The sequence below is a fragment of the Cololabis saira genome, chromosome 12 (assembly GCF_033807715.1).
Source record: "Cololabis saira isolate AMF1-May2022 chromosome 12, fColSai1.1, whole genome shotgun sequence".
NCBI lineage: Eukaryota > Metazoa > Chordata > Actinopteri > Beloniformes > Belonidae > Cololabis > Cololabis saira.
In genome coordinates, this window is record NC_084598.1 from 42,412,299 (window position 1) to 42,434,529 (window position 22,231).

The 22,231-nt window shown below is 44.2% G+C and overlaps 1 protein-coding gene across 1 annotated transcript in view; it reads left to right on the plus strand.

Annotated features, from left to right (window-relative positions):
• Window positions 1–932: 932 nt before the first annotated feature.
• LOC133456428 (NACHT, LRR and PYD domains-containing protein 3-like) overlaps window positions 933–22,231 on the plus strand; it is a 687,319-nt gene continuing 666,020 nt past the window's right edge. The window contains 8 exon segments of the mRNA XM_061734903.1: window positions 933–991; window positions 1,073–1,090; window positions 1,092–1,192; window positions 9,345–11,133; window positions 15,435–15,608; window positions 17,900–18,082; window positions 18,214–18,390; window positions 21,379–21,555. Of these exon segments, the coding sequence (XP_061590887.1) occupies window positions 933–991; window positions 1,073–1,090; window positions 1,092–1,192; window positions 9,345–11,133; window positions 15,435–15,608; window positions 17,900–18,082; window positions 18,214–18,390; window positions 21,379–21,555 (2,678 nt within the window).

Sequence of the window (22,231 nt, forward strand, 5' to 3'; positions counted from 1 at the left end):
GACATGCAACTTGTTGAAAATGTCACCAAGTTGAAATGCTCACTGCAGTTTCTTATTCCTGTCAGAGGCAGAAAACCCCTCCCTTCATAGGGCAAGTTTCCACTTCCTCCTCCTCTCTCTGGTTTTTAGGAAACCTTAAAAATGTGTGAAATGTATCCAGATATAAGAATTATGGTCAGCATTTCTAATCCTGATTTAATTTTACTTTAAGTGGAAGGACACACCTAGAATAGACTAGAATAGAATAGAATAGTCCTTTATCATCAGTACACCTTGTGGATTGGGTCCCTACAAACAAACTGCAAATGTTAGCTTTTTAAGTGTATGAAAAAAGTCTGTAAAAACACCTGCTTGTACAAGAATCTCCATCTGTCAGCTCCCATGTTATTGTTGCGTACAATCTAACTTCAAAAAGTTGTACAAACTACTGTCAATAAAGACAAAAGGGGGAGATGCATCACCTCTGCTTCTGCAGGACCTAATAAATACTAGAATAGATAGAATAGGCGGGCGTTTGAAGCTGATGCTTGAAGTGTTTTTGAAGGCAGTTTGACAGATTGTAAAGACTTATTCAGTTTCAAAATATGAACGACAAAGTAGAAATATGTTTTTTCTGACCCGTAGTTCAGTTCAGTTATCATGGATATTAAATGTGAGATGTTTGTGAGAGAAGGATGGAACAAAAAAACTAATTATATAATACTTGACCAATCAGAAAAAAGTCTATCTATTTCAGGCTGTTTTGTTTTGTGTGATGTTTCTCCTATGGGGTTATCGGTTAAGTTCCCGGTTCCTGGTTCCTGCCTTTTTCCTACAATGTGTTTTGTGCATAAGGAGTCAGTTGTGTGATCATTGACTGATGAGATGTGAAGATCAGGATCTTTGGGTTTTTCAGAAGCGGAGCAAATCCTGCAGCCTCCAGGTGTCGGTCTATGAAGAGTGACGTCTCCAAAGATCTACCTGATTTCAACAATGAACCTGCTCCGATGAAGTAAGAAAATCATGTCCTCTGGAAGAAAAAAACAACAAAACAAATACCTTGAGAACTTGTTTGTGTTTGATTTTGCTCGTAAACGTTGAAACATCCAATAAATCCTGTGTGGACGCTGGTTCTGCAGACGGAGCTCATACCAGTTGGCTTCATCGGAATATCTGGGATATGGAATAAGATCCAGAGCAAACCCTCCACAAGGTGAGACCGTCCATCTGTCTGAAGAGTCGTCGTGGCGATGCATCAGAGGTTTTTAAAACCTTTTTAAAACCTCTGATGCATCGGCGAACCCCCATTTTTTTGTGTCCAGTTGTTCAAACATGGACCATCAGCGTCTGTAGAGGACCTGCAGGTCTGGATCTGGACCCTAGTGGTCTGTAGAGGACCTGCAGGTCTGGATCTGGACCCTAGTGGTCTGTAGAGGACCTGCAGGTCTGGATCTGGACCCTAGTGGTCTGTAGAGGACCTGCAGGTCTGGATCTGGACCCTAGTGGTCTGTAGAGGACCTGCAGGTCTGGATCTGGCACACTGTCCTGCACATTTTAGATGTTACCCTGCTTCAACACACCGTGATACAAGTGTGTCATCAACATAGTTGTGCAGACCTTGAAGGCAAGCTAATTAGTATGGAGCTAGAACAGTCTCATAATTCACAAATGCACAGGACAAGTTTTACAAATGCACAGACCGATTTGCAAATACACACACAGTTTCACACGTGCACAGAACAAGTCACACGTGCGTAGGACAAGATATACAAATGTATTTTTGATGCGCACACAAATATAACCTGATTTACAAATGTTTTTTTGTCTGTGAGCTGCGCTGGATTTGTGTGTGAGTTTTGAGACTCCTCTGACGTGACTAGATCCACAAATAGGTTTTTTTTAACACGGAAGGATCTGCAACCAATCAGATTAAAGGGGCGGATACACCTGCTGTTTGAACTGCGTTAGCGCTGTTCACTTAGAAAAGTGATTAATATTTCAAGTTGGTGGAGTAAAGATAAAAAAAAACACCTACAGGAGATAAAAAATAAATAAACAGGATGGAGAGGAGATCACTGCTCAGATTTTCTTGTGATCTCGGTAAATAAAACAGCGCGATCTGAGATGGTTTGTGGGGCCGTTCAACCAGAGCCGTCAGGAGAGCTTTAGTCCTGCCGATGCAGCAACTGATGATGAGAAACAGCAGAGATATTTATGTATTTGAACTATAGGTGTCTTTCAGGAGAACCAGCCTGTTGACGGGGGTGAATATTGCTGCAGTCGCGTTCTGGCTCTGGCCGCGAGTGGCGCTGGTCCAGTTCAGACACCAGCTGACCGCAGTGACCAGACGTGGAGGTCAGAAACAAGCAGCTGTTATCCTCACATTTATGATGTGACATTGCCACCACAGAGACAAACGTGTCAAAACAGCGGTGGCAGATCAACACATTCCCGGTGCAGAGTCGTGCTCATGGGAAGATGCGGTGATGATGCTGGTCGGGGTTTAGTCCACCGATCATCAAACATCTGAGCTGGATACAGAGGTTCTTCGGTTATCAGTCGACTGATACCGACTTTACTCCAGATATTTCGGTAAATTAATCTCCTGACGACATGTGCGCTGCTGCTCCACCTGGCCACTGCTGCTCGTCCCCGTCAGGCAGCGCAGCCTCTCTGCTGTCCGTCTGGTTCTGAGCTCAATCAGCGGGACAGTAATACTTCGTGAAACCAAACGGAGCAAATATATAAAAATCTCCGCTGTTTTTCATCATCAGTTGCTGCATCGGCAGGACTAAGAGCTCTCCCGACGGCTCTGGTTGAACGGCCCGACAAACCATCTCAGATCGCGCTGTTTTATTTACCGAAATCACAAGAAAATCAGAGCAGTGATCTCCTCTCCATCCTGTTTATTTATTTTTTATCTCCTGTAGGTGTTTTTTTTATCTTTACTCCACCAACTTGAAATATTAATCACTTTTCTAAGTGAACAGCGCTAACGCAGTTCAAACAGCAGGTGTATCCGCCCCTTTAATCTGATTGGTTGCAGATCCTTCCGTGTTAAAAAAAACCTATTTGTGCATCGAGTCACGTCAGGGGAGTCTCAAAACTCACACACAAATCCAGCGCAGCTCACAGACAAAAAAAACCTTTGTAAATCAGGTTATATTTGTGTGTGCATCGAAAATACATTTGTGTATCTTTCCTACGCACGTGTGAATTGTTCTGTGCACGTGTGAAACGGTGTGTGTATTTGCAAATCGGTCTGTGCATTTGTAAAACTTGTCCTGTGCACGTGTGAAACTGTGTGTGTATTTGCAAATCGGTCCGTGCATTTGTAAAACTTGTCCTGTGCATTTGTAAATTATGAGACTGTTCTAGCTCCATAAATTAGGACCACTAATTAGAATCAGGTGTGATGATGAAGGGAAACATCTAAAACAGGGGTCTCGGATTCCAGTCCTCGAGGGCCGCAGTCCTGCATGTTTCAGATGTCTACTTGCTTCATTGCACCATGATACAAGGAGCTGTGTCACCAACAGAGCTGTCCAGACCTTGATGACAAGCTGATGACGACCATTAATTTGAATCAGGTGTGTTGATGCAGGGAAACATCTAAAACATGCTGGACTGCGGCCCTCGAGGACTGGACTCCCAGACCTCCGATCTAAAACATGCAGGACAGTGTTCCCCCGAGGAGCAGGGTTGGGAAACACTGCGCTAGAGGACCTGATTGTTTTCTTTGTTCCTCATTGTACTCAACCGGGAGTGTGAACGTCGGTGCTCCAGCTCAGGTCTCATCATGGTTCAGTGTGTGTAGCATTCTGGACTCCATACCGGAGGTTAAGCAGGTCCAGGTTCCATCATCTTGTATGAGCGCTAAACTCGTACCGTTTGTAGGAGTCTTTTTAAAACGGTCCTCTAGCCGCCTTTTCTGCCTCCTCAAGGCATCGTTACAACAACAGCGACGGGCGTAGTGACATCATATATTGAAATTAGCCTACGCAGCACAAGGATAGTATTGTTTTGGTGGATGAAATTAGGAAATCCGCCAGCATTCCTTTTGTGTCAGCCACTAGGTGGCCGATTATGCCCAAGAGTGGCAGGTTGAAAAAGGGCTACAGAAAGTACGTAGAAGTTTGCAGGAGAAGATACCACGTTAAGCTACGTATAGTCTGTGTGAGAGCCGGGTTGCTAATAAAGTAGTTGAAAGAAGTTCTGCCTCGGTGCTTATTCTATTTAATACCACCTCTTACACAACAATTCAGTTTCCATGGAGACATGTAAAAAGCATGAAGCTGGAAAGAAGACTGAAAGTTTCCATCTTCCACTCAAGGTCAAAGACTCGTCTGACAGCACAGCGGTGCTCTGCTCACAAAAATGACCCACAAGGTTAAATACTACGCACAACTGCCCTGGCCTGGTTTTGTGGAGGTTTTTCCTCTGTCTTGGAGCGTTTCCAAGCTCCGCCTCCTGGGATGGATTTGTGGGATTACGAGTTCTCCTGAAGATTCATGTGATTCTGCTCATCTGAGGGTTTCCACCTCCGTGTCCCTGTTTCTGGAATTATAAGCGTTTCTCCTAAACCGGACCTCTCCTCGTACGGTTCAGATATCGTCTAAAACTTTTCCAGGTGGTCCAACCTCCTTGAGTGGTTTGTATGTGGGTCAAATTCCTTTTATTCTTACTAATGGGTTGTCTCTTCTGGTGTGGCTTCTACTTTAGTTCATGAAGTCTTCTTCGGTTGTTTTAGGGTTTTACCTGAAAATTCTCACATAATGTTCTCATCAACGACCGATTTTTCCACCGTTCGGTGTCTGTTACCCAATACAACTGTGGTGACCTTTGTCTTGGGGGGGTTTCAGATGGTTGTCCCGGCAGTGATCAGTGTTTACGTTTTCCACATTCTTGAATGGTACCTGCAGTCTGAAGGGCAATAAAGCTTAGGTGGTCTTGCCTGGTGGCCGGGTCTTTGCCCGTGGGACCCAGCCGGGCTCAGCCCGAAACGGCGACGTGGGCCTGCATTCCTGTAGGCCCACCACCCGCAGGAATGACCGTGAGAAGCCGGTGCAATGTGGACTGGGTAGCAGTCGTGGCGGGGTGCCTCGACGACCCAATCCCATGACAGTCCTGGAGGCAAAAACTCGGGTCTGGGAGGAGTTCGGTGAGGCCATGGAGGAAGACTTTCGGTCGGCCTCGAGGAAATTCTGGCGGACCGTTCGGCGCCTCAGAAGGGGGAAGCAGCTGTTGACCTCGACTGGGGACATCGTCGGACGGTGGAAGGAATACTTCGAGGATCTCCTCAACCCGACCAACATGCCTTCCACTGAGGAAGCAGAGGGTGAGGACTTGGGGACATGCTCATCCATCACCCAAGCCGAGGTCACTGAGGTAGTTCGTAAGCTCCTCAGTGGCACCGGGGGTTGAGTACCTCAAGTCTCTGGATGTCGTAGGGCTGTCTTGGTTGACACGCCTCTGCGACATTGCATGGAGGAAGGGGACAGTACCGCTGGAGTGGTGGTCCCTCTTTTTAAAAATGGGGACCGGAGAGTGTGTTCCAACTACAGGGAGATCACACTTCTCAGCCTCCCCGGGAAAGTCTACGCCAAGGTACTGGAGAGGAGAATACGATAGTTGAACCAGGAGGATTCAGGAGGAACAATGCGGTTTTCGTCCCGGTCACGGAACACTGGACCAGCTCTATACCCTCCGCAGTGTTCTTGAGGGTTCGTGGGAATTTGCCCAACCAGTCTACATGTGCTTTGTGGATCTGGAGAAGGCATTTGACCGTGTCCCTCGTGCCATTCTATGGGGGGCGCTCAGTGAGTATGGAGTCCAGGGCCCTCTATTAAGGGCTGTCTGGTCTCTATATGATCGGAGCAGGAGTCTGGTTCGCATTGCCGGCAGTAGATCAGTCTTGTTCCCGGTGCATGTTGGACTCCGCAGGGCTGCCCTTTGTCACCGGTCCTGTTCATAATTTTTATGGACAGGATTTCTTTCTTTTTTTTAATATATTTTTATTAGGGGGTAAGGCACCGTAGAACATACAGTCATAACATACAGAATATACAGTCTACCTCCTAGGATGTTTTTTTTTTTTGATTCAACAGAACAAAAAATCCGCACAAAATAATGACAAATAAATGAAAATTATTCTAAGTAATATTTAAGTATCAAAACTGCAGAGTATAAATTAAAAAATAGATGAATAAAAAGGGGGAGAGATAAAAAACAAAAAAAACAAAACAAAACAAAGAAAAACGAACCCCAAAAACAAAGGAAAAGTAAATAAATAGATAAAAAGGAGGAAGAAAGAAAGGAATGAAAGAAGAGAGAGAGGAGGGATCCGTCAATCAGGAGGCAGGGACTGGAGAGAGTGGAAAAATGTAAGAAAGAAATGCCACTTATTATAAAATTTGTTACAACTACCCTTCAGTGAATATTTAATCTTTTCCAGCTTCAGAAAAAACATGGTGTCGTTGAGCCACTGAGTACTAGAAGGAGCCTTAGTCGACTTCCAGTGGAGAAGAAGGTGGCGTCTTGCCAGTAAGGAAGTAAAAGCCAGAATGTCTATTTGATTTGAAGTAAACCGGCCATGGTCCTCTGGGAGCCCGAATATGGCAACATGGGGGGAGACTTTTATATTCACCGAGAGTATTTTTGACATGGTGTCAAAATAATTCCACCAAAAGCGAGAAAGTAGTGGGCAAGAGTAAAACATATGGGTTAAATTGCAGGACGAGGCATGACATTTGTCGCATTTGTCAGTGACACTGGGATAGATCTGTGAGAGTCGAGGTTTAGAAAAGTGGACTCTAAACAGTACTTTAAACTGTATAAGTGTAAGACGAGCGCAGGATGAACTTGTGTAAATTTTTTTAAGAGCAGCGTCCCACCAGTCATCCTCCAAGTTTAGATCCAGTTCTCCTTCCCAGGCAACCCTAAATTTAATAACCGGAGAGAGATCGAAAGACAGAGGGTCATCGTAAACCTTAGAGATCAGTGATTTTTGAAGTGGATCATAATTTAAAAGCACCTCCCACTGTAGAGTCGGCGGAGAGGATGGAAAAACTGGAAACAAAGCTTTAGTTTAGCTTTAGTGTCTAATCTGAAAGTATCGAAAGAGATGTGAAGGTGGGAGATTAAATTCACCTGAAAGATCTGAAAAGCTGCGAAAGATACCATCCTTGTAAAGATCTCCAAAACTTTTCAGGCCTTTATTATGCCATATGAGAAAGGTTGAATCTGTAAGCGGAGGTCGAAATAAATGATTGTTCAGTAATGGAGCTAAAGTAGATGCTGACTTAAATTTGAAGTGTTTCCTAAATTGATACCAAATTTTAAGTGTGGAGTGAACCACTTGATTATTCGTAAAGACAGAGAGGTTGGATGGAATAGATGAGGTAAGTAGAGCAGGTAAATAGGATGAAATGCACGACTGTGCCTCCAATTTACACCATGGCATATTCACCGATTTGAACCAAAATGAAATTTTTTGAATATGTGCTGCCCAATAATACAGTTGGAAATTGGGAAGAGCCAGTCCGCCATTGAATTTACATCTCTGAAGTGTGGATTTGCGGATTCTAGGAGCCTTCCCACACCATAAGAAGTCAGAAATAGTTTGATCAATTATTTTAAAAAAGTGTTTTGGTAAGAAAGGTGGAAGACAATGGAACAAAAATAGAAATTTTGGCAAAATGTTCATTTTAACTGCGTTAATTCTTCCAGTTAACGAAAGAGGTAAGCTTTTCCATCTATGGAGGTCAGATTTAATTGTAGACATTAAAGGTGAGAGATTAGCAGAAAAAAGAGAGCTTAACGTTCTGGTTACGTTGATCCCAAGATACCTAAAGCCGGAAGGACTAATCTTAAAAGGAATATCTGACTGTACGAGCTGTGATGCTGAGTCATTGATGGGATAGCATTCACTTTTAGAGACGTTCACTTTATAGCCTGAGAGTGACCCAAATCTCTGGAAAGCAGATAAAATTGAAGGAATGGAGAGGACAGGATCCGAGACATATAACAATAAGTCATCAGCGTAAAGTGACAGCTTAAATTCTGTTCCCAAACGGGAGATCCCAGTAAAAGTGGGGGAGGACCTCAGAAAGATTGACAGGGGCTCTATAGCTAGTGCGAATAATAGGAGAGAGAGGGGACACCCCTGTCTGGTGCCACGGGCTAGAGTAAAAAAATTGGACCGAATGCCATTAGTGGAAACGCTTGCTTGTGGAGACGTGTAAAGGAGACGTATCCAAGAAATGAACCCATTCCCCAGACCAAACTTCTTCAGTACAGTAAATAAATAGTCCCATTCAACCCTATCGAATGCCTTTTCAGCATCGACCGAGATTACGACTTCAGGTGTTGTAGTTACAGTTTTAGAGTGAATAATATTTAAAAGTGTCCGGACATTAAAGAATAACTGTCGCCCCTTAACCAATCCTGTTTGTTCATTTGAGACAATAGTTGGTACAATGTCCTCCAAGCGATAAGCAGAGGTGGCAAATCCGGCTTCAGAAAGTAAAAGTCCTACCATGTATTTGTTCTGCACATTCACTCAACCAGCTGATTCTAATCAGCACAGCTCTTCAGCCAGGTAGATGAGCTAATTAGTGAACTCACCTGGTTTTAGTGAATGGACAGAACAAATATATGGCAGGACTTTTACTTTCTGAAGCCGGATTTGCCACCTCTGGCGATAAGCCAAAGCTTTAGCAAAGGATCTTAGCATCTACATTTATTAACGAAAGAGGTCTGTATGAGCCGCAGAGAGTTGGATCCTTATCTTTTTTTAAGAGGAGACTTATGGAGGCTTGCCTTAAAGTGGGAGGGAGAGTGCCATGTTCCAGTGATTCCCTATACACAGCATGCAATAAAGGGGACAATTTATCCTGAAATTTCTTAAAAAATTCCACTGGAAATCCATCAGGGCCAGGAGCTTTGTTATTTTGCATACTTCTCACAGCGAGATTAATTTCTTCTACCGTTAATGGCGAGTCAAGCTTTTTAGCAGAGACCCCGGGGAAGACCCAGGACACGCTCGAGAGACTATGTCTCTCGGCTGGCCTGGGAATGCCTCGGAATCCCCTCGGAAGAGCTGGAGGAAGTGTCTGGGGTGAAGGAAGTCTGGGCATCTCTGTTGAAACTGCTGCCCCCGCGACCCGGGAATGAATAAGCGGCGGACGATGGATGGATGGATGGATGGATGGATGGATGGATGGTCTTGACCCTTCACCGGCATCGGTGGACTGAGCGGTCAAACCGGGTCCTTAACCAGTTTGGTTTAGCTCCTGGAGGCCCCCCATCCCTGACTGCAGTAGGAGTTTGTATCTTTCTGACCTCCTCTTCATTCTTTTTTTCAGCATATGTCGTTCTGCAGGAGGTAGATGAACATAAGATCAGTCTGAGGAGCAGATGTGAACATGTGACTGAGGGAATTGATGAAACAGGAAGTAGAACCCCCCTCAACAGGATCTACACGGAGCACTTCATCACAGAGGGACTGAGTGAAGGGGTTGATACCCAACATGAGGTGAGGCAGCTGGAGACAGCTTCCCAGATGAAGAGCCTCCATGACATTCCAATCAGGTGCCAGGACATCTTTAAAGCCTTACCTGACCAACGTGGAGCCATCAGAGTGGTTCTGACGAACGGCGTTGCTGGCGTTGGGAAAACCTTCTCGGTTCAGAAGTTCTCCTTGGACTGGGCCGAGGGCTCGGAGAACCAAGACGTCACCGTGGTGATTCTGCTCTCGTTCAGGGAGCTGCACCTGATCAGAGATGAGCAGTTCAGTCTTCTCAGGCTGATCCAGGTTTTCCATCCATCGTTACAGAAGCTCACAGCAGAGCAGCTGGCTGCCGGGAAACCGTTGTTCATCCTTGACGGCCTGGATGAAAGCAGACGTTCACTGGACTTCAACAACGGTCCGGTCGTGTCTGACGTCACACAGAGCTCATCGGTCAACGTGCTGCTGACCAACCTCATCCAGGGGAACCTGCTTCCCTCAGCTCTCATCTGGATAACTTCCAGACCTGCAGAAGCCAATCAGATCCCTCAGAAATACGTCGACAGGGTGACAGAAGTACGAGGCTTCACCGACACCCAGAAGGAGGAATACTTCAGGAGGAGGTTCAGGGATGAAGAGCGGTCCAGCAGCATCGTCTCCCACATGAAGACATCCAGAACCCTCCACATCATGTGTAAACTCCCTGTCTTCTGCTGGATCACTGCTACAGTTCTGGACCACATGTTGACCACAAAGAAGAGAGGAGAGCTGCCCAAGACCCTGACTGACATGTTCTCCCACTTCCTGGTGGTCCAGACGAAGAGGAAGAAGAACAAGTACCACAAGGGACATGAGACGAGTCCACAGGACCGGATGGAGGCTGACAGGGACCTTCTTCTGAAGCTGGGGAGGCTGGCGTTTGAACATCTGGAGAAAGGAAACATCATGTTCTACCAAGAAGACCTGGAGCAGTGTGGTCTTGATGTCCCAGAGGCCTCGGTGTACTCAGGAGTTTGTACCCAGATCTTCAGGAGAGAGTGTGAGATCTTCCAGAAACCCGTCTACTGCTTTGTTCATCTGAGCATCCAGGAGTTCCTTGCTGCAGTCTACGTGCTCCACTGTTACTCCACCAGAAACACAGATGTGCTAGAGAACTTCCTGGAAGGAAACTACATATATTCAACTCTGGATGACTTCCTGAAGAGAGTCATGCAGAAATCCCTGAAGAGTAAAAATGGCCACCTGGACCTGTTTGTCCGCTTCCTTCATGGTCTTTCTGTGGAGTCCAACCAGAGACTGTTAGGAGGTCTGCTGAACCAGAGGAAGAACTGTCCAAAATCCATCCGGAAAGTCAAACACAACCTGAAGAAGATGTTCGCTGAGGAAATCTCTCCTGACAGAAGCATCAACGTCTTCCAGTGTCTGATGGAGATGAACAACCTCTCAGTTCAACAGCAGATCCAAAAGTTCCTGAAGTCAGAGAACAAATCAGAGAAGAAGCTCACTAAGATCCAGTGTTCAGCTCTGGCCTCCATGCTGCAGATGTCGGAGGAGGTTCTGGACGAGTTGGACCTGAACAACTACAAGGCAAAAGAAGGGGGTCGACTGAGACTGATTCCAGCTGTGAGGAACTGCAGAAAGGCTCGGTGAGTCCAGATGAGATCAATAACACCATCAGTTAGTGTAAATTAGCAGTTTAGTTCTTTAAATCTTGTTTTGATCTTCAAATGAAAACTTTTGAAATCAGATGATTTAGTTTTTTTCTGGGTCACCTCAAGTCATCTCAACCAGAGGTTCATGTTTCAAACACTTGATCTAGTTGATGTTTTTGCTGCTCGGAAATGAATCTATGTAACGGAGAAAGATGAAACATCAGAACCACTGGGGGGTTTTGTGGACACATGTGTACTTGTTAAAGCCGAGGACACACCAACCCGACGTCGCCCGCTCTCGGCCGACTGCTGTGTCGCCTCGTGTCGCCTCGCGTCGCCTGTGTCGGGCTGGGTCGGGCTTTTTGAACACACTGCAAAGACGACACCCGACGGCCTGACTAGCATGTACGTTCTGCGCATGCGTGAGAGGTAAATCCCCTCCATAACAGCAGGCAGCGGTAGTCTGTATTCACTCAAAAACAAGGGAAAACCGGAAGCTCTTTTTTTTTTTCAAAGCTTTATTGAGAAAACATTTAGTCATCTCAGAGAAAAATAACACCAGAAAAATAACTTATTTGACAATTTTCACCTGTTTCACGTAAATTTTCACTTGAAATAAGTAGGAAAAATCTGCCAATGGGACAAGATTTATCTTCTCATTACAAGCAATAAAATCTTGTTCCACATGCAGATTTTTCTACTTATTTTAAGTGAAAATCTACTTTAAAACAGGTTAAAATTGTTTTTTCAGTGATGCATTTAACTGCTGCTATGTCATTTCTGCAGGTGCTAAAAAAAAATGGTGTCCGTATTAATGTCAAGTTCTCTCGTCTGATTTATGTCTGACCTGGCAATAAAGCTTTTTCTGTTTCTGTTTCTTTGGTCAATGCTATTATTTGTAGTATATTATATTATTTGTAATCAGCACAAATTATCTGTCCTCATATGATAAAATCCACCATCCCCCCTGATTTTTTTTTTACAACTCGAGTACTGGATATATATATATATATATATATATATATATATATATATATATATATATATATATATATATATATATATATATATATAATTATCTAACAGTTGTAGCTTTGTTTTGTCTGTAGTTTGTAGTTTTGTCTGAATATAAAGTGAAGCTTCATGTTTTCTTTTTTACTAGATAGATGAATACAGTTCTATCTATCTATCTATCTAGTAAAAACCTAAAGCTGTAGGGAAAATCCTTTCCGGGACCTCCACAATAAATCTAAGTTTTTTCCTACCCCACATGGTCTAAGTTTTTCCTTCATCCGCAGACTTGAAGAAAAAACACTGGAGTCAAAGTTCAGCTGGTGTTCCGTCCGAATACTGTGCAGGTCTTTATTGCAAGAATTACAATCGGTACCACACACAGGATACCGGCTGGGTCCAGGTGCCGACTCTAAAACTTAGTAGATTTCCATTCTTCTTATATACTTTTGAAGGATCTGGGGGCCACGCCCCTGTATCCAACAGTATCCCTCAAAACTTCTCCTCATGTCAATTCGGCCAGTGGTACAGCAATAAATCATTCAACTTCTTACAACACTATCCACCCTCCCCAGCGTCTTTTTTACCACCATAGGTGTCGCCTCCCACGTCTCGTGTCATTGCTCAAAATCTGGAGATCGTTTTGGGCCTCTCAGGGAGGATTCCCCGAGAGACACTTGTTTATTACTAATCTTGGTGTAAATTGTTCAAACAAAAGCTACCTCTAGACACCTGGTGTGATGTATGACGCTCCTTGTATCCAAGAAAGGGGAGATAATTTTGCACATACACAGAGTGAGGCCTCTTTGCAAGAGGCCCATGCATGTGTTTCCTTCCAATCTGAGCAGATACAAGCAGATACTTTATAGCACACACATTCCTTTGCATAGAGTTGCAGTGATTCTTCATGGACACCAAAGCTTTAAAAACAACAATGTCTATACAAAACTATTACTCTCTACTACAAGGGAGGTGCAGATGGGGAGGAAAGACACCACACACCCCAACACACAGAGAGAGACAGAGACGGAGAGAGAGTCACAGACAGAGACACACACCCACACCTGCGTCCCTCAGGGGTACACATGCCGGAGAGATAGATATGCACACTGTCCTTTTTTCTTCTTAAAGTTCATATAGCTCTTTTTTGAAGTAGAAGGTTCCCAATGTTAGATTTCAACCAAATGATTATACATACATAAAAACAATTCCTCTACAAAGCTTCACTTTATATTCAGACAAACTAATGTGACAGCTACAACTGTTAGATTTCATCTATTAAACCAACATTTATCTTCCTAAATAATTTATTTCGGCCAGCGGTAATTCTCCACAGAGCTGCAGGTTTCTCCCCGGGACGACGGCGCGGGTTGACCCAGCGATCACGTCTGTCCCCCCGGCCATGAGCTGCTGCTGCGCCCCGGGGCCGGCGGCTCTTCTGATCCCCGAAACATCGGATCAAATTTTTTATTGGAGCTTAACAAGCGAATTTCGGGAGCAGGACCACGCCTCAACCACGCCTCCTCCGGCACCACGCCTCTTCCGGCAAACCTTCAAATACCAGCCTAACCCTCATTCCCTCTTCGCTCTCGTTCTATGCACCCCTCCCCCCCACCCCTTTTCTCTTCTCCTTCTTCCCTCTCTTTCTCTACCTCATAGATTTCTAGGGGGTTCGTCGTTGCCCGGGCGCTGCGGCGGATTCCCTACCAGCTTCCCCACAACGCATCGACCGATCCATAGATCATCATCATTGTCATCACCATCGTCATCGTCATCATCTTTGTATCAATAAATCATTTAAACGTATCCTGTTGATGGCGTGGTCCTTGCTAGTGAAACAGGCGTTATTTGGATAAACTGAGGCTGAGCCCAGGTTGGGGATCCAAATTCGGATACAGCCTGTGTGTCCTCTTCTAATATAATACATCCATGGTCCTCTTATCCTTCGCCGTTTGTTTACTTTCGTCACTTCCGTTTCTCTTCTCGTGCACTGATTCGCTACCTGAACAGCCAATCACAGTGAGCTGTTTGACTGACCCGCCGACGCCGATTCAACATGTCGAATCGGCTGAAAAGGTCCAGACGGGTAGCCGACCTGTGGCGACGTGCGGGACACACCGGGGAAACTAGCCCGACAGACACGCACGGCTGCACCGTCCTGTAACTCATGTAGGGGGGGCGGTTACTTTCCACAGACTTTAAGAGGAAAGCAGTTGGACTTGTTTTTGGTTCCTGAAGACTTTTCACCTCTCATCCAAGAGGCCTCAACACAGATATGAAGACTTGAAATCCCATGATCCTCCAGAAACTGCTGGTCGTACCAGACCGAGACTCTAGATGGAAAAGCTCCGAGTGCTGAATTTCACGAGTGCAGCTTCATTGATTATGAATGAAAGTTTGTCTGAGACAGAAGGTGAAAGGTGTTTGTGTTGTTGCTGTAGAGGAGAGCAGTATGAAGACGTTTACAGCTTCATACGAGAACTGACGTCTGGATATCACAGCAGCACAGCACAATTCAGTCTTCTTTCAATCTCTGATCAATGCTGAAGTCTCTGTGAGACCAAACTCTCCTTTAAGAGTCCTGAACACAAAATACAAGAAAGATTAGTCCAGGAGTCAGAAAAATACTAAATAGCCTATAGCTTAAAAGCTATTAAGATATTTTATATAAGATATTTTATCTGGATACTTGACAAAAGTTCAGCTCCACAGTTGTTCACTTTCATTCAAGAGTTTCGAAGTGAAAAATGTCCAAGAATAAATTAGTTTATGTCCTAAATCAGATGTTTTCAGATGACTCTGACAGACATAGACGTTAACGAAGCCAGTTCCCTCCTTCATCTGCAGATCCAGACAAAGTCTGCAGATATCATCAGATGTGTTCAGTCTGGCTTTAAAGGAGCATGAGGCAGGATTGAGGCAGGATTTATGAAAAAAATTTGTATACGTTTTAAGTTTTCTAGTAATAATGTCAGATGAAGCGTTCCAAACCAAAAAGAATGAGCCCTCTGTGTATCTCTCCTTTGCCTTGAACAGGCTGTGTGCTGCAAAATGTGCTGCAATTCGGGCCCAATTTTCCCGCGCTGTCCTGCGGATGTGACGTCACATGACGCTGCATGCACGTTCTCCCCGTTCTCCTGTGCCGGCTTCTCTGTTGGCTGCAGTACCCCCAACGGCCGTCGTGGTGAAGGGTGGCGCTAGAGAGTCTCATTTCTTAAAAGGAGCCTCAAGCTCCTTTAAATTAGACTTTATTACAACTGACATCATATTTTCTCTCATCACAGATTTTTTGATTGTGAACTCTCAGAGAGTCACTGTGAAGTTGTTGCGTCCGCTCTGAAGTCCAACTCCTCCCATCTGACAGAACTGGACCTGAGTTGGAACCACCTGGAGGATTCAGGAGTGAAGGTTCTGTCTGGTGGACTGGAGAGTCCAAACTGTAGACTGGAGACTCTGAGGTCAGTCCACTGGAGATGTTTCCACATTTATCCAGTTATCATCCTTTAAAGATGTGACAAAACTACTTTAATTATAACATTTTCATGAAATATTTAATATCTGATATGAAGAAATGTTTTTTTTTTTTAGAAAGTTTCTGTGTCTATAAAAGTCTGAAGATTGTTATATAAGAATATTTTAGTAGTAAACAGGAGAGAAACCAGTCTAGATGTAAACAGGAGAAAAAACAGTTTAGATGTAAACAGGAGAGAAAGTAGACGGTAGAGAGTAGACAGCAGGGATGGATCCTGCCTTAGACCTGGACAGGTTGGACTGACGGCTACAGGTGGCGCAACAAAGTGATCATCCTGAGAGGAAGTGTGTCTTAGATCCACCCGTGTGGGTTTAATTCAGAAATGTCCTTTAATCAAGCAGCTCATTAGTTGTTCAACCAAAGACTTTTCAAGTGCAAGCGATACAGAACCAGCTGATGTTTAGTTTCACACAGACTTCAGAATCTGTTGAATTAGTCTGATAAATATACAGAATTCAATCTTTCTTATCTTTAACTTAAAGTAAGATATTAACTGATAAACTCAGTTTTAACATAATTATTAAGTGTTTGCAAGTTATGTCAAATTATAAATGACACGTCACTAAAAATAATGAATTTTAATTAGTGCTGCAACAATAACATTTTTTAAATCTTAATTAATCTATGGTTTCTGTAATTAACTATGCGATTAATTGCGATTAATTCATTCACACATTTTGTGCTGTTATAAATTACCTCAAGGAATGTAATGGAAAATTTTGGTATAACACTGTCTGTTGCTTGTTTTCAAGCGAACATTCCTATGCCGAGGTCATGTTCCTTTGACACAGAGCCTGGCACGGTTGTCAGGGTGATGGGTGATGTTTTGTCTAGTTTCCCAGCTCCCCAACTATAAGATAACTTTTCTTTAAGCACATTCAGCTCACTCAGGACTGACGGTTCATGTGACCGGTTGCACTGTGGGGCTCCATTCAATTGAATGTTTTTCCTCTTTTCATTAAACATCAGAAAGACAGCTAAGGTGTCCTGACATTCTTTTTGAACAACAATTTTTGCCACCACAGGTATTTTTTAAATGTTATTAATACTGTTAACAAGATTAGAAAGGGCAAATATGCTTGTGGCAGGGTGGAGGAGGTGCAGCCACTCAGGCTGACGGGACACAGGTGTGGCCCGTCAGCCTCTCCACCCTGCCAGCGTTATAAGAGGAGAAGCTGCTGCTGAGACTGGTGGTCAGACTGAAGCTGCTGAGTGATGCTGTGCTTGTGTGGGTGTTTGCTTCTGGTGAAATAAAAGGGTTCTGCACTAAACTCTGTGTCCTCTCTATCCTGTCCGTCGGGCCCCGTAGCACTCGCCCTGCTACAATGCTGCTTTATGCCAATGTTTCCACAAAACTTTCAACTTTCCACAAAAAAAGCTTTTGACCTGAATGTAACATTCCTTCACAAATACAAAAAATGTAGTCCCCAACTTTACACTTGTAAAGACTAACTTGAGATTCCTTGTTTTTTTAAGCAGCTCAATGTAAAACAATGAACCATATGCATGATAAACATATGGAGGAAAATAAAAGGCTAAAAAAATATCAGGGGGATACAAAAAGTAAATTAAAAAAAAAATAAAGTGCACATGTAACAAAGCAGGAGTGTAACTCAACCTATAAAGTGCAGCCGTTTCCTCACCTGCTCCTCAGTGTCAGCCAGTGCCCATCCTCGTGCGAATGGCAGTGTGTGTGCGCTCGTCTGTACGTGTGTGTGTGCGGGGGGGCATTATTGAGTTTTATGTTTTATGTAAAGCGCTTTGCGCTGCATTTTTTATTTTGTAAGAAAAGCGCTTAACAAATAGTTTGATTTGACTGGTCCTTTTTTGCAAGCTGCTACAGCGTTGTCTGCTCCTGACGAGGGGGGGGGGACTTAGCGGCGCGGCGCTCTCTGTTCGTGTCTGTTTGGCTGCAAATGGTATTTGAGACTCGACGTACTTTGATTTCAAATCGACATGCAAATAACTTCAGTCTTGTCCAGCGAACCATCTGCCTCTTTCTGAAAGTGAACTAGCCGTTCAAAAGTCCCTTTTAATTCTCCATCTTTCAATCCACCAGACTTTTCCTCAGGCTACGGGTGCCGACGAGCGCCAGAAATGTTGCGCCTTTTTTTTTTTTAATCATGCATTAAAAAAATTGTCGGCGTTAACAGGACGTTAAGTTAACGCGTCGTTAACTGTGATTAAAATTCATCAACACGTTTCTTCGTTATTCAGGTTGGAGAACTGCAGGTTGTCAGAGATCAGCTGTTCTTCTCTGGTCTCAGCTCTGAAGTCCAACCCCTCCCATCTGAAACATCTGAAACATCTGGGCCTGAGCTGGAACCAGCTTCAGGATTCAGAATTTAAACATCTGTGTGGTTTCCTGGAGAGTCCAGACTGCAGACTGGAGACTCTGAGGTCAGGCATGTTTTAGTTGTGTGTTCAGTTGAATTTGATGTGAAAGTTGTGTTAACACTAACCTGCAGACATCAGGCTGATCTCCTGCTGATCCACACTGACCATCTGACTGCTCTGGTTTCTTTGTGCAGCTTGCAGCACTGCGGTCTGTCAGAGGTCAGCGGTTCTTCTCTGGTTTCAGCTCTGAAGTCCAACCCCTCCCATCTGAAACATCTGGACCTGAGATTCAACTACAAGCTGCAGGATTCAGATGTGGAGCAGCTGTCTGACCTGGTGGAGAGTCCAGACTACCAGCTGCAGACTCTCAGGTCGGTTCACTGATTTGGGTCTCCTCAAACAGAGAAGACACCGTCAGTCCAGATGAAGGTGTTTCAGGTGTTTATCGTCTGAACTTCACTCACCATCATACACGTGTGTTCCTGCTGTCATGAAGCAGCTCAAGTTCCAGACAGAACCAGACACATCTCTCAGGGAGATGTCACTTCTGGGTTCATCACTTTTAAAGGGCCATATGATGCTTTTCTGACTCTATATGTTTTAAACTGAGTTACATGTTCATCTTTTAAATCATCTATGAGACCACACATGTCCTGAAGGAAGACGAGTTTTGGGCTGACGGTAAACCAACTGTTTTCAATTCAATTTCAATTCAATTCAATTGAATTTATATAGCGTCTAATACAACAAAAGTTGTCTCTAGACGCTTTCCAGAGACCAATACCCAGAACATGACCCCCGAGCAATTATTACATAAACAATGGCAGGTAAAAACTCCCCTAGTGGGAGAAAAACCTTAAGCCAAACAGTGGCAAGGAAAAACTCCCCTTTAGGTGGGAAGAAACCTTGAGCAGGACCAGGCTCATAAGGGGGGACCCTCCTGCCGAGGGCCAGACTGGGGGGTCAGGGACGGCAACAGCACAGCGGGCAGGTGGAAGCAGCAACGGGATGACCGGGGGTGGGGACCGCAGGCCAGCATGCAGCTCCTGAAGCTCCGGCCCAATCAGCAAGTCCCAGGTTGGGTGCAGGGTCGGGGAAAGGTTGAGAAGGGGCAGGGCCAGGGAGAGGAGTCTTGACGGACAAACCTCTCCCCCGCCTGCCCGGGCCGTTACCCTGCCCCTCTCACTCCCACGCTGCAGGTTCCTGTGTTGTGCATTCAGAGATGCTCTTCGCCACCGGCAGAGGATGCTGCAACATGGACAAAAGAGAAAAAAGGGAGGAGAAGGGGGGGCCAGCACAAGAAACTACAGGAGCGACTCTAACACACTAGAGTTTACACTACCTAGAGATTTACCAACACCAGCTAGAGGTTTACTAAACACTAACTATAGGCTTTACTAAACAGAAATGTTTTAAGTTTAGTTTTAAAGGTGGAGGTGGTGTCAGCCTCCTTAACACAGATTGGAAGTTGGTTCCATAGTAATGGTGCCTGATAGCAGAACGCCCGCCCTCCAAATCTACATTTAGATACTCTAGGAACTACGAGTAAACCTGCACTCTGAGAACGGAGAGCTCTGACAGGAACATAAGGCACTATCAGGTCTTGCAAATAATGCGGAGCTAAGCCGTTTTGGGCTTTATACGCAAGTAATAAAATTTTAAATTGGATTCTGAATTTTACGGGTAACCAATGGAGCGACGCCAACACTGGAGAGACGTGGTCTCTCCTGCTAATTCCTGTCAGTACTCGTGCTGCTGCATTCTGGATCAGCTGGAGCCTATTCAGCAAATTATTTGGACATCCTGCTAATAACACATTACAGTAATCTAGTCTAGATTACTGTTTTAAGGTTTTAGTGGACAGGTCTGAAGTGACGGCTGACCAGGCGTAAAGAGTCCTCATCTAAATATTTATTTACCCAAATACGAATCAGAGGGGATCAGGAGAGGTGGGATGGTAACCATGCAGGGACGGGCCACCGGTCCAGAGGCCAGGAGGGTCTGTAGTTCGGTTGTGATGGAGAAGACAGATCCAGGAACAGCGGGCCAGGGTCAGAACCGAAGACAGGCAGATAAGCTCAGACAGAGGTAAAGATCAGGGCTGGGCCTTAAAACCAGGTCCAAGGACACAGATCCGGTCCAGCATAGCAGTCCCAGGAGAACTGCTGGAGACCGGTATCTGCAGGGAGACCACAAACACAATCTGGCAGAGAGTGAGACCTGGAGTTGTGTTTAAATAGGAAGAGGAAGAGGTGAGGATGATGAGGGTGATCAGCTGGCAGGGAGAGAGGAAGGAAACTCTTCATCTTGCTCCAGAAGGTTCCTTCATGGACCCGCTGTAGTCGGTGTGAGGTTGGGGTTTGTTGGTACCGCTGTATCTCTTACAGTTGACGTTCTCCCCCCTTTATTCCATTAAAATAGTTGTTATCTGTAATAAGTAGATAAAGTTCTCATCCAGTGAAACCACCACCAGCTCGTCCTGTCGCTGCTCACTCAGACATTTGACACCAGATCATGAAGCAGAAGATGTTCAGCATCGTTATGTCATATATCACATCACATAAATAACAAGACCAAACTGTTGGTTTCCTTCATGAAGATGCTCCAAAGCATGTAAAATAAGTCACATCTATGACTCCGCTGAGCTAAAAGTAAGAGGTATAATCAGCTGACCCAGTACTGTGTAGTTTGTCATTCTGAACAACAACGTACTTTGTTTATTTGTTTATTTATTCATATTATTTTAAAGATGTTTCTTAAAATAGTGTTTAATCATATTACTATCAGTAGGATGATGCAGGTCCTGTATGTTTACCAGAACCTCTTATTCTCGGTAAACTTGCTTCTGTTTGAATGTGATGCGTCTATCATTTGTCTTTTATCCATCATTAACAGAAATATGCTAATTATAATAATTCTGAAAAATAAAAATACCAAACATTGCTAAATGTTGAATTTGATGGCAGCAACAGAACCAGTAAAAGTCCAGTCCTGCATTCCCAACTCCATACAGGGTCTCCATGATCCCAGCGATAGTAATCAGAGTACTCACCACTAGTCCAGAATATTTTGTTACCACGTTCCTGAACGTAAATATAGTACTGTGTTGGCTGACATCGAAAATTATAATCTACTCAAAGAGACGAAGTATCTCAGTCTTGCGTTTAATGTGGAAGCATCAAGAACCCTGAGGGAGTTGTTTCTGAGTGAACATGAGGGAAGAACCGAGCTGGGATTTGAACCAGGAACCTTGTGACTGTGAAGCTCTGGTGTCCCCCACCACACCACCCTACTGCCCCCTGAACTGATGTGACAAAACACTCATCTAGAGTTTTATCTGTGTTTTATTCTTTGATCAGGTCGGAGCACTGCAGTTTTTCAGAGATCATCTGTTCTTCTCTGGTCTCAGTTCTGGAGGCCAACCACTCTGATCTGCAACAACTGGACCTGAGTTGGAACTACAACCTGCAGGATTCAGATGTGAAGCAGCTGTGTTGTTTCCTGGAGAATCTAGACTGCAGACTGGAGACTCTGAGGTCAGACATGTTTTAGCTGTGTGTTCAGATGAATCTGATGTGAAAGTTGTGTTGACACTAAACTGCAGACATCAGGCTGATCTCCTGCTGATCCAAACTGACCATCCGACTGCTCTGGTTTCTTCTTCTCTGCTTTAGTCCTCCAACAGTTTGTTTCTCTTTAGACTTACTCTTCTGATTTATTACATAAAAACTAAACATCTGAATGTGTCAGACAGGAACAACTGAAGAACCAGAGATGTGTCTGAACTTGGAATAAACATCTGAACAAACAAGAATTAACTGGGAAATAAGAACAATACATTTGATCCAACATTTAAATAGGTAATACTAGAAATGTGATTTTTATAAGTAGTATTCTATTCATAAAAATGTCAATTATATCTTGATCTTAAGGTCAATTAAGAAAACAACTGAATATAAAGTTCCCAGATTGATCCAGGATTACATATTGTATTCCAGACCTCCAAAATCATCTCCAGCTGCTTTTCTCTGCTGCTTTTTCAAATGTTTTCCACGGTTGGATTAGTTTCATTGCTGATCATCTTGCTGGATTTTTTCTGGGACATTTGGGAGGTTTGTTGCATGAAAGTAGAAAGAAGAAGTCCAGGATGTGTGAGAAGGGCTTGACAGATCCTCCTGAGTTCATCCTGGATTATTCCGCTGCAGGAAGACA